The sequence below is a fragment of the Etheostoma cragini genome, chromosome 7 (assembly GCF_013103735.1).
Source record: "Etheostoma cragini isolate CJK2018 chromosome 7, CSU_Ecrag_1.0, whole genome shotgun sequence".
Classification (NCBI taxonomy): Eukaryota; Metazoa; Chordata; class Actinopteri; order Perciformes; family Percidae; genus Etheostoma; species Etheostoma cragini.
Genome location: NC_048413.1, coordinates 20796277 through 20808849, shown reverse-complemented (window position 1 = coordinate 20808849; position 12573 = coordinate 20796277). Strand labels below are relative to the sequence as shown.

General features: G+C 38.9%; 1 protein-coding gene across 1 annotated transcript; it reads right to left on the bottom strand.

The window, feature by feature from the left end:
• Positions 1-2904: 2904 nt before the first annotated feature.
• Positions 2905-12049, bottom strand: LOC117948205 (rhamnose-binding lectin-like). Its single transcript, XM_034877740.1, has 17 exons — positions 11922-12049; positions 10356-10388; positions 10189-10251; positions 9572-9707; positions 9001-9107; positions 8869-8913; positions 8583-8715; positions 7804-7907; positions 7687-7709; positions 6005-6146; positions 5028-5073; positions 4872-4933; positions 4432-4567; positions 3788-3897; positions 3659-3703; positions 3396-3528; positions 2905-3058 (listed from the first exon to the last, which is right to left on the bottom strand). Exons 1-17 carry the CDS (start codon positions 11950-11952, stop codon positions 2905-2907), a joined length of 1503 nt encoding a protein of 500 aa, XP_034733631.1. The 5' UTR covers positions 11953-12049.
• Between the last annotated feature and the right edge of the window lie 524 nt (positions 12050-12573).

The following is a 12573-nucleotide window of genomic DNA, read 5'->3' as shown; positions in this document are numbered from 1 at the left end:
CCCCCAGCCCACATTTCAACTTAAGTGTTGAGCTATTCCATATTTTAGTGTTATGTATCTAGGACAGGATTCTGCAGTTATGTTTTACATTTCTCTAAACACTGAACAAACCAACTAATGTATTTCGTTGAAGTCATGTTTGTGATATGACAAACTTCAGTATGCTTTTATTAGGTAACCTCTATGTAAGCGGAGTGATCGGAATCTCTGCTGCGTACAGCAGCATTACAAAGCAACAAATCAGATTTCTGCTGCAGTTGGTGAGGCGCTTGCTTCCGTCCATAGCTGTACATGTAATGTGTACCTTTTGAGGACGTCGACTGTGCCTGCTTGAGAGCACAGTGTATTGGTGAGCTCTGCCGGAGGTCTTCCCTCACTGCAGGTCAGTGTTTGCACGTCCATACAGCGCCGTCTGCACGCTGATCACTCCTGTATCTGTTACACAGCAAGGGAGAAATTAAAGAACAAGACAGATCTCACAAAACAGTACTGTGTAAACATTTTAGGTAGGTATGAAAAATACTGTAAACACAAAGCTTTCAAAGATAAATATATCACACATCACATAAAGTTATTTAGTTGTTTTGTTTTTTTGGGGTGTAGTGTGACGTACTGCTATAGTTTTGCTTTGTGAAGGAATGTCTTTGTTGTTAAATACCTAATGACTTCCTGCTCAAGTGAGTGGACTTCACCTCTTGATGCAGCCTCACACTGTTTGTCCCGTTCTATAATCCATGCATGGGTTGTCTCAAGTAGGCCTACAGATATCACCAGTTCATCCATTCTATTGTCCTGTTCCAGATCTTCAACTCTTCTTTCAAGCTCTTCGATTTTCTTATCTTTAATCACAGCCTTCAGTTGTCTCACTTCAATCAGTTCCAGTAAGCCCGTCTGTCGTTTTACCACCTTGCTCAGTTCTTCCGACATGCAATTCCATTTCTTCTGCTAGCTTTAGTTATTTCATTAATAGATTGTAAAAGTACTTCTGTAAAATTAAGTCTTGCAGAGTTTCCAGGTAAACTATTACCAACAGTGAGAAAAATGGCAGAAACAGCAACAAAGAAAGCTGAAACAGATTACACATCTGTCACATTCTGATCAGCTGAATGTAGGCCTGCGCAGCAGATAAACTACCTCATTTTTTGTATTCATTTTTAAGCTAAACCTCCAGAACCTTAGGCGTTTTTGAATGAAATGCAAAGAAAACAATCTAAAATGTGTTAAATTCTACACGATTTCACATGATTTAAAGGTCCAATACTGGGTAGGAAACAAACACCCGTCGGGTATACTACTTTTTCAAAGTGGCGGGTGTATGAAGGTAAATATGGTGCAAGAGGAGAGAGCGTGTAGATGCGATGTGAGCACTTGTAGAATATGATTTGAGAGCATGTAGAAAAAGGAAAAAAAAAACTCTAGGCCTACTTGTTTTTCCCCCCCCCATACTTCAGACACTTTTCCAGCACAACCTCTCAAATCTGTCGCTACAGTGTGCTCTCGCGTCACGAGTCGGCGCCCTCGACTTTTGCAACACTTCTTGTGATACATTTGGTGCAAAATTAATTTGTACCTGTGGACTTAGTCTGTAGAGTTCTGAGCCAACAGGACGGCCGGGGAAAGAAGTTCTAGCGCCAGATGGACAACTCTGTCCGGCTTGTTTATGTAGCGTGAAAGCTAGCGTTAGCTTACTAGCAGGCAGTCTGAAACACTGGCGGTGACAACACTGGGTTAGCCCAGAATTGTAAACCGGTCAAACCAAACACTCAAAATATGAGTATGTTGAACGGCGTCGTAATCTTACGGTACTCACTAAAAATTACATTGACATACTTGTCAAGCAGCACCTTTACAGTAGACACTTTTCCTCTTTGTTCCCCTACAGGTTGAGAGCAGAACTGTCCATTACTGTCATGTCTCATTCCAACGAGTTAATGAACCACAGAAACGATTTGGGAAACAGTTTTAAGTACAAAAGAATGTTAGATTGATCAACATTAAAATCTCTGTATTACAAAGTGGGATGTAATAAAAATAAAAAAATGAAGGTGCATTGGCCCACTATAGAAACACAGCTAGATCACTTTATATAGCCCTTAGTCAAACTTCATTTAAAATTAGTTGCAACTTCAGCCATTTCTTATTATCTCAACTGTGGCAATGTCTGCAAAAAGTAACAATGTCAACTTTAACAGTACTTAGACTGAACAATATGCACCCTTATTTTTTTCTTAAATGCAGGCTAATAAAGTTTAAAAGAAAAAGTTAAACCACTTCTAACTTAACAGAAAATGCTCTAGGATTAATAAATCCATGCCGATAGCTGTAAATCAATGCAAGTCTCTCAACTTACATTGACCTAAATAATTGTTACTATTTAGTTTTAAACAAGTTACTCCGAAGCCATTTGCAGAGCCAATGTTTGCCCACGACGACTGTGAACACTTAAGAATTAAGGACACGTTTCTCCCATCCAGAATGCTGTGGACACGCCAGACCCTTCTCCGCAGCGCTGTGTAGGTAGGTTTGGTAATGCGAGACTAATATTACCTACCAAACAATGTAGGATCAAACTGCATCTTGTGCAGCAGGGGATTTTCTGTTCTCAACAGTCCAACTTTATCTTTATGGGTCGAGCTACTCTAGATTGTTTTAGTATTTGCAGAATCCTGTTCCAGATACATAACAGTTATGTTTCACATTTATCCATCTAATGATGAAACTTACAAATTAATTCAACAAAATACATGTTTATTGTGAAATGACTGAAATTTCAGTATGCTTATATTAGGTGACCTCTATGTAAGCGGAGTGATCGGAGGACCTGCAAAAAGAAGAAATATTTAATTGATCATTTAAGCAACTGATAAGTCTTTGCATTGTCTTTATTAAATTGCTGCTCAGAGTTTATTTTGGCTGTTGGAGTAAACAGCCAAAATCATGATACTTACTGCCACAGCTACATGTGTAAGCCACCGCCAGGTACTTGTAAGTGCCGACACAGGGGTCTCCAAACACAGAGTTGCTTGCTGTGATGTTACAGCTGTTTTTCCCATTACAGCTGTGGATGCAAAATAAAAATTCAGATTTTGTCATGTCCAGATTGCAGTTCCTTCCTGCAGCAGTACATAGTGAACTGAGCTTCCCCATTGAGTCACCGTCTGCATGCCCCATACTTTGAAAGACAAAACAGCAGATTTAATTTGTTAGGCCTTGAATGATTTGTGCATGTAAAATGTTTTTTGATCCCATCCTTTGGGAATTTCACTTTCTGACTGAGGGAACCTTGCAAGAATTTCTAGTCGTTTGGAATTCTGTGCCAATAGGAAGTAGTTTCTTAAAGTCTTGATTTTTTTTTTTTTTCCCCTATATTGTTAGCAAAGATTGTGCAGCTGTACCTGTCAAAAACTTTGCGTGTGGGGCTTAAGCAGGACGTTTGTTGAATTTGATCGAGAGGCCTTTGGTAAATGCAGGTGGTCTGGTCACTGCGGCCATAGTCTGCACCATACAAAACTATAACCTTTCCTTGCTCTGTCCAGGAAAAAGAAAAATTACTACAATAGGCAAGGTGGAGAAGACAATTTAGTGAAGATTAAGGTCTGATTCATTGAAAATGTAATTCCATCACATCAATCCACCATAAATGCAAAACAATAACTACCACACTGGAGTTGCACCGAAGAGCCCTCACAGGCAACAATGTGATCTGTCGAAGTAATGAGGGAATCACATTACTCCAGAAAATCTGCAGGTTCTTCTCTTTTTGCAACCATGTGACAATGTGACTCACTTGCTGGGAGGCAGGTGTAAGTGCTTTCCAGGTATTTGTAGATGCGCTTGCAGGGATCAGAGGTATATAAAATGTTGATGTTAAATTCACACTCCCTCTTGCCATCACACCTGTAGGAAACATTACAAGCATGTTTTAAAAACAAAAGCTCACTTGAACCCAAAAGTGTCACTACTGTAGCGACTACTACTACTTCAGTGCAATATAGTGTGAAATGTAAACCGCGTGAGGTACCACTTATTCAAATATGCAGTATAATGCCATGGTCCATTATTATATTAGAGTGTTTGATGCCTCTTAGAACACTGTCCCTGGAGACATGTTCTCAAGGTCAACCTTTTCAGGAAGTGTTAACAGAATGATAGCAGATAAGTTGCTATGAGGCTCATGAAGTAACATCATTCCTTTTACAAATGAAGTCTTCACATCTGTGCTGCATACAACAGAATTACAAAGCAACAAATTGCATTTCTGCTGTAGTTGAGGTGCTTGCATTGCAGTTATAAAGGTAGTGCAAAGTAATACATTTGAAGGATGCTTTTATTTTGAAAGCTCAGCGACATCATTGGCTTAATGAGAAAGTGGTCCCATTTAGAAGACAATGGAAAAAAGTATTATTCTATGATTGTACATGTAATGTGTACCTTTTCTTAAGGACGTCGACTGTGCCTGCTTGAGAGCACAGTGTATTGGCGAGCTGTACCGGAGGTCTTCCCTCACTGCAGGTCACAGAGTTTGCACGTCCATACAGCGCCGTCTGCACGCTGATCACTCCTGTATCTGTTACACAGCAAGGGAGAAATAAGGAACGAAGATAGGGCAATATTTTGTCATATTGACTGAGCCTAAATTTTCTAGAGCCTCAGCTGATACCGGTGTGTGTGTGAGTCTCTTTTTTTAAATGGAGTTCATGATGGAATTAGTTAATGGCTTTTGAGATTGTGTCTCTCTGCCACAGTACATTTTCTGGTTACTAAAGCCCAAATGTTTAATGCCTCAATATTGTTCGAGGCAGTTCATCAAGGCCTTTAAAACATCAAGTACCACTCACAGTGGACCCAAAGTCAAGAAAGTTCAGTCATACCACAGCTCAGGCGCTGGACACTCCCATCACTGCCACAGGTGACAACATTCTCTAGGGATACTACTAAAATAACAGATATGGAAGAGGTTAAAATGTGTTTAAGCCACATATTGTATGCAAAAAAACAAATAAGAGAATCATCTTTATTACATTGAATCAGATAATTTACCTGCTGTCATGAGCGAACATGTTGCTGCCAGCACTGGAAAAGAAACATCAATGTCAAGTTGTGTCAGCCAACATAAGCTTCTTGGGGGGGGGGCTTAAAATAAAGCTTTTAATTAGTTTTTTATGCTTTATCCTCAACCCCTGCCTAATGGTTGGATTAGTTGGTTGGATGATGTTCTAACAATCAAGAAAACGTGTCTCTCACTAGAGACATATCACAAATAGCTCAAATCACAGAACTGAAATTTCCACTGCAAATAACCGGTTAGCCAAACTCTGAAGTGCATATCCTTTTTTGGTAGGCCGGTTATGGCAAATAGACGAGGATGTATGGGTTAAAAAAAAAAAAAAAAAAAAAAAAAAAAAAAAAAAAAAAAAAAAAAAAGGAATTTCAAGCCAGAGAGCAGAGTTCTCTTGCCAGGGAAATTAAAGCCTTAACCCCAGAAATCCTCTTTAGGAGTGTCCCCCCCCCCCCCTACTTAATTTTAATCGTTTCGGTGCCTCCTCCGTTGCGAAAAAACGCTAATATTTTGCGTAGTAAACAAAACCGTGATGCCCGCCAAAACAACCGGAAACGCTGTGCCTAGTGCCAGCTCAATAGGCTCACCTATTTTCGGGTAACTAAAAACCACCAACTTCCGCTGAGACTACGGAGCTCTGTAGCGGCTAGCTACTGCCGCTCGGCGTCATGGAGCGAGCCAGCCGGTGTCCCGAGACTAGCCGGCAGTCCCCTAATTTCGTAGGACATCATAAACGTTTGGACTGGGCATACATTCATACAAGAGGACCCGTTCATGAGAAGCGTTGCTTACCCTGACACCTAACCCAGCACCCCGAAACTCCAATCACAAAGCCTATAGGTTAGCATTAGCTTCTTCAGCAAGAAAGCAGAAATCAAACTTAATTCCTAATTTTACATGAACCCACGTAATTAGCGTTGTAATTGTCAGATGCAGGCTACTTACACAGTGTGATGCTGAGTCTGAAGCAGAGCATGGTCTTGGAAGATGTGGTCTGAGGCGCACAGTGAGACAGATATGCTGGCTTGATGAGACACACCTGTAGGCTGTTAGGCTGGATTGAGAACCGCCTTTGCCTTATATAGGCCTACAAATCAATTGGTTTCACAATATTCCAACTCACATTACGGAAAAATGAACTTTGTGGTGTAGTAAAAATATAATCTGTCATAATTTCTACATTGAAATATATATTTCTTAAATAAAAGTTGTATACGAATTTTATTCATGTAATAGATTAACTGTGTTTGAAAAGTATGTTTTACACTTAACACTTAACTAGGCTAGGCTACTATTTAAAAGTTGTATAGCCTATAGTCGCTGCACAAATAGCCTACTGGAAAAATACTATAAATTGTAATCCAAGTGTTTACGTTTGTAATCATAATAAAAAAATATGCGGCTTTGGACAAGGCCAAGTTTTCCTGCTGATTTCTGCTAAAAGACAGGCTTTAACTGTGGCTTCATTGTTCTTCTTTTACGTAACGTCAAGAGCCTACTGGCACCTCGTTGTCGGAGGTTAAAATAGCACCTACTGAGTGAATCAAATGTATGCTAAATTTAAAAGAAGCTAATATGTATGATGCACAGGCTTATCAGAAATTCTAGATAACGAGGTTTCACATTTGCTAATATGCAATGCAGCATAAAAATGTCAAATATTTAAACACTGATTGGTGGGTAACCTCAACACAAGAGAGAATGGCGTGTGTGTGTGTTTTTTCTGATCTACCTAACACTAAAAACGTCTATGTTCCAGGAGCGATTCCAGGATATTTTAAGTGGAGTGGCACACGGGGGCAATAATCAGTCAGGGGGGGCCCAGGGGATTTTATCAGAGTACAGCACACAAAATCTGCATAGAAATATAGGAAATATTGAATAGTAAAAAACAACACAATCTAATTTTGCTAAACAAAACACATTCATTAATAATTTCACTTGTTTGTATACATTTTTTTGAAATACAATTACAATAAACTTGCCTCAAACTTCAACAAAGAAAACCTTGCTGTACACAGGTTTAAGATAGGAAAAAGAACAGAAATAAAGTGGAAACACAGAATTTATTTCTCACAGCAACAAGTGCTCTAGAGCGAGTTTAATATGTTTACTTCTGAAGTGGCCTCACAATTTAACAACGTTCAAAGTTTCCATACAAAGTTTCCATACATGTGTTTAAAGTGTATATCTATTTACCGAATTGAAAGGCTGTGATTGGCAGAACAGGCAGCAAAGTAACACTTTAATCCAATCGAAATCAAAAGTCACAATGCAGTAAAAAAAATTAAACATTAAAGAGCAGTAATAAACAGCTTAAAATACAAAAGCAGTTAACAATGCAACTTTAAGTAAAGTAAAGTCCTGTATGACTTTCTGCCAGTTTAATTTAGACGAGTCAGGATGATCAATCAACAAATTGACAAGCTCAGTGTCACACACCAAATCTTCTTCATTGTGCGCGACAGCTGACAGCCCCGACAAAGTTTAATCGTGCAATTTTACCAATTCAATTTTATTCTCATAGTTTTTGCGAGTCAATGAACAAATTGATACATATATTTCATTGCGTGCATGTTTATTGTGATATGACTGAAACGTCAGTGTGCTTACATAAGTAAACTCTATGGACCCAGATTGGTCCCAGGATCTGCAAAAGAACAGGAAATATTAAATTAAGACAATTTAATTCAACTAATTATTATTGTCACTGTGAGTAATTTTTGGGTCTGTAAGAAACTTACAATCACATGTGTAAGCCAAGTCCAGATACTTGTAGGTGCCGACACAGGGGTCTCCAAACACAGAGTTGCTCACTGCGATGGTACAGCTGCTCTTTCCATTACAGCTGTGGATGCAAAGTGACATGAGTGAGAACAGGCTTTGAATACACTGGAGAACATAAAATCTGATGTGCGTTACAAAGGTGATGATTTTCTTTCTAGGTTATATATAAAATTCCAGCCTGTCTAGAAAATCGGCATGCACTCATGGCTTCAAACTTTATCATAGCGGCAGTACATCACACACTACACTGAGCGTCTACAGTGCTTCATCGGCTGCATGCCCCATACTTTGAAAGACACAAACACCAGATGTATTTATTTAGGCCTTGAATGAATTGTGCATGTGAAATGCCTCCCTTCTTTGATTCCTTCTTTTGTCAATTTAACTTCCTAACTGACTGAGGGAACCTAGCAAGAATTCCAAATCATTTGGACTTGTGTATCTCTATCATAGCAAGACTATCTCTCCACCGTTACATATTCCATATGCACAAGATTCCCTGTGGTCCGGTACATGGATTCTTCTTGAAGACACACTGCCTTGCCCAACCACGCCCTGTAAAACACCTTTGCTGGTGTGGAATTACTGATGGTTTGATCAGAACCGTCACCGAGCAGCTGGAGTGTTAGTCTCTTCACTCAGAGAAGCTAGTTTGCAACGTAACCGTGAGATCTGTGCCAATAGGAAGTAGTCTTAATTTGTGTCAATATATTCAGTATAGGTTGTGCAGCTGTACCTGTCAGCAACTTTTGAGGTGGGGCTTGAGCAGTAGATATTTTGAACTTGATTGGGAGGCCGTTGGTAAATGCAGGTGGTCTGGTCACGACGTCCATAGTCTGCACCGTACACAAATATAACCTGCCCTAGATCTGTCCAGGAAAAGGATGAACAATTGGTAGCCTACAATTGGCGAGTTGGATAATACAACAATGTATCGAAGATTTAGAAAGGTCTGTTGCATTGAAAATGTAATTATGTTTACCACATCAAACCATAAAAGCAAAAAGATATAATAATATTACCACACTGGAGTTGTGCCAAAGAGCCCTCACAGGCATCAAGGTGAACTGTCAAAGTAAAATGAGGGAAATCACATCACTCTAGAAAACCTGTAGCTTCTCTTATTTATGCAGATATTTGACATTGTAACTCACGTGCTGGGAGGCAGGTGTAGGTGGTTTCCAGGTATTTGTAGATGCCATTGCAGGGATTAGAAGTAAAAACGTTGATGTTTAGTTCACACTCCCTCTTGCCATCACACCTGTAGGAAAGACATTACAAGCATGTTATTATCACAACTTTTAATTTTTAAACTTTTTTTTTTTTTAAGACTATTTTTTGGGTTTTTTTTCCCTTTATTAGACAGAGACAGTGGATAGACATGTGAAAGGCGGGTGAGAGAGTGATGGGGGATGACACGCAGCAAAGGGCCGCAGGCCGGACCCGAACCCGGGCCGCTGCAGGATCGAGCCAACACGGGGCGAGCGCACCCACACAGTGAGCTATAGGCCGCCCCACAACTTTTAACTTTTAACACACTTTCCTAGGCTAGCTCATCAAAGTAGTACATTTGATTAATTTCATGTAAATGAATTGAATCATTTTTTGAAAACTCAGTTACATTCAATCATTGACCTAATTAAGAGAGAGTGTCCCATTTAGAATACAAGTAATAATAATAATAATAAAAGTATATTATTTTATGATTGTACATGTAATGTGTACCTTAGCTTGAGGACGTCAACTGTGCCCGCTAGAGAGCATTGTGTGTTGGCGAGCTCTGCCGGAGGTCTTCCCTCACTGCAGGTCACAGCGTCTGCGCGTCCATACAGCGCCGTCTGCACACTGATCACTCCGGTATCTGTTACACAGCAGGGGAACAAGACGAGTTATATAACGGCTTCAACAACTTCATTATATTTGTATGGCAATAATGTGTTTTCATTTGTCATATTGTCACATTTTATTCCTATTATTATTATTTTATGTATATTGTATGTATGTATACTTTTCCTAGTATTTAATTTATATTTATATTTTGTGCTGTGTGACTGATTTAGCTGCTGTAACACCGTAATTTCCCATTGTTCTTGGGATCAATAAATATCTATCTATTTGTCTATCTATTGACTGAGCCTAAAATTTCAACAGTCTCAGCTGAGAATGTTCGTAGTAGGCTGAAGCATTTGGTGTTTCTCTCTGCCACAGTATATTTTCTGGTTACTAAAGCCCACAAAGGTTTTTATTGCCTCATTACTTGTAAAATCAGTTTATTAAGGCCTTCAAAAACCTAAATGTACCACTCACAGTGGACCCAAAGATTTGAGAGAGTTCAGTCATACCACAGCTCAGGCGCTGGACATTCCCGTCGCTGCCACAGGTGATAGCTTTCTCTGTGGAGACAACTAAAACAACAGACATGTATAAGTTAAAGAGTGTTTAAGCCACATACTGTATGCAGAAAATAAATGCAAGCATAGGTGTTATTACATTCACTCAGATAATTTACCTGCTGTCATGAGCGAACATGTTGCTGCCAGCACTGTAATAGAAACATCACTGTCAAACTGTGCCAGCTAACATAAGCAAAAGTTAGTCTCTCTTTAAAAAAAACTTTTCTTTTTTTATTGTGCTTTATCCTAGACCCTGGTCCCATGCACATTTGTCACAAATAGCTCAAATCGATGGGAAGAATATTTCCATTGCAAATAACCTAACATGTTTCAGTCGTGGAATGTTCTACGTAAATTTACTCAAGTGCTTTAGGTAGGCCACTTAAGTACAAATTTGAGGCACTTGCACTTTCTTTTCTTTTCATGCCACTTTCTACTTATAGTGCACCACAATTTAGAGCGCATTTTTGTTGCCTACTCAACTCAGTTAATCTGACAGTTTAGTTACTAGTTACTTTACATATTAAGATTCATGCACACAAAACATATGTGGTTCATGAAATACGATGTTACATTATAAATTAAACTATCCAACAATTTGTAGGGCTTCAAGTAGTCCTATAGCTGAAATGATTAGCCGATTAAACACTTAGTGGATTGACAGAACTGTTTTGATTGTTTACAGTTTCTAAAATGTGAGGATTTTTCTCCATTGAGTCTTGTTACATTTAATACTTTAAGTACATTTTTGTGTGGTGATACTTACATCCTTTCATTTAAAGGGCAACTATTATATAGAAACTCAGGTTAAAACTTGCATTTTGTGTTTGAAAATCACCAATAAAGGCTTCTTAACCAAATTACACAACCGGACACATCCCATGGTTAAAGGGACTGGAATTTGGGGCAAAATGATTGGCTCCCAAGATTATGTTGCGTTAGCACTTAATAGATAGCATATGCAAACAATAGATTGTAATGGCAGCACTTTTTACAGTCAAAGATCTTAGATAAAGGCTTTTTTACCAAATACTTCACAAACAAAAAGCGTTTCTGGAGTTATGTGACTCTGAATTGAATTAATTGAATAAATGCCGTTAGCATGTAGTTACATGCAACAAGGTTGAAAGAAAGCACTACAGTCCTGCCTACATTGATTCGGTGACCAATCATAGAAGGTCGGCTTAGAGCTGCGTAATACTTAGCAGAGAGGGGGAAAAAATGTTAAAACCGGAGCATTCAGAACAGTAGGAAATTTCAAGGTTTTAGCTCACAGGGATTTTCTCCAGAACACTTTACCTCATTATTTTAAGTTTTGCACAGTACAGAAAACATAATATGTCCAATTTTCACCACAGGACTTTTATTTTTAACATTTTTTTTTTACATTTTGGTATTAGTACTTTTACTTAAGTATAGGATCTGAATACTTTTTCCACTACTGACCATTTTGCGCCAAACATAGAAGTTATGTGTGCAAGTCAGCCTATTTGTTTTGGGGACGTAGCATGTTGGTATGGCGAATGAACAAGGATTTAGCCTATTGTCTCAGCACCTATGTTATAGCCGATATTAAAGCTTTGGCTTCTTCAGCAAAACAGCAGAAATCAAACCTAATTCCTGATTTTACATGATATATATGATATAATGAGTTCTATAGTTGTCAGTTGCAGGCTACTTACACATTGTGGTGCTGAGTCTGAGGTGGCGCATAGTTTTAGAAGATCCGGTCTGAGGTTAACAGTAAGACAGATGCTGGCTGGAACTGTGGGCCTGGATGCTTGATCAAGAACTGTCTTTGCCTTATATAGTTCCTGCAATATAATAGCTTGATCTTGCGCAAGTGGTTTTCAGTAGGCTGACTCAAATTACGTAAATAGCATGAGGTGGGACCATGGGTGCGACATGCACAAATCCCAGAACAAACGATATGACAGCATTGCAAAACTCATTGGAAGGGTATAAAAAGATAATTACTTGTGGTGATGTGACAGTCATCCACATGTTCAGGTTTTCCATAACAAATACACCAATCCTCTCTCTCTCATTTCTCACATATTCTTGAAGGAGAGCTCATTGTTTTGAGATGTGGACTGAGGAGTTTAGACCCGTTTTTTTAAGATCATGCGTTTGTGTGACTAAATAGTCCTCCTAATGTATGTAATGATTTAATGATAAATGTGAACATTTATCGATTTTTTTTTTCAGGAACTTGTTTGAGGTTCCTGTAAACTGTTATTTTTTCAGTGGACTTCCTGGAACACTAGTGTTTTGTTTTTTAATCTCTGGACTTCCTGGAAGATCCAGATAACACTTGGAGTCACTGCAGTGGAG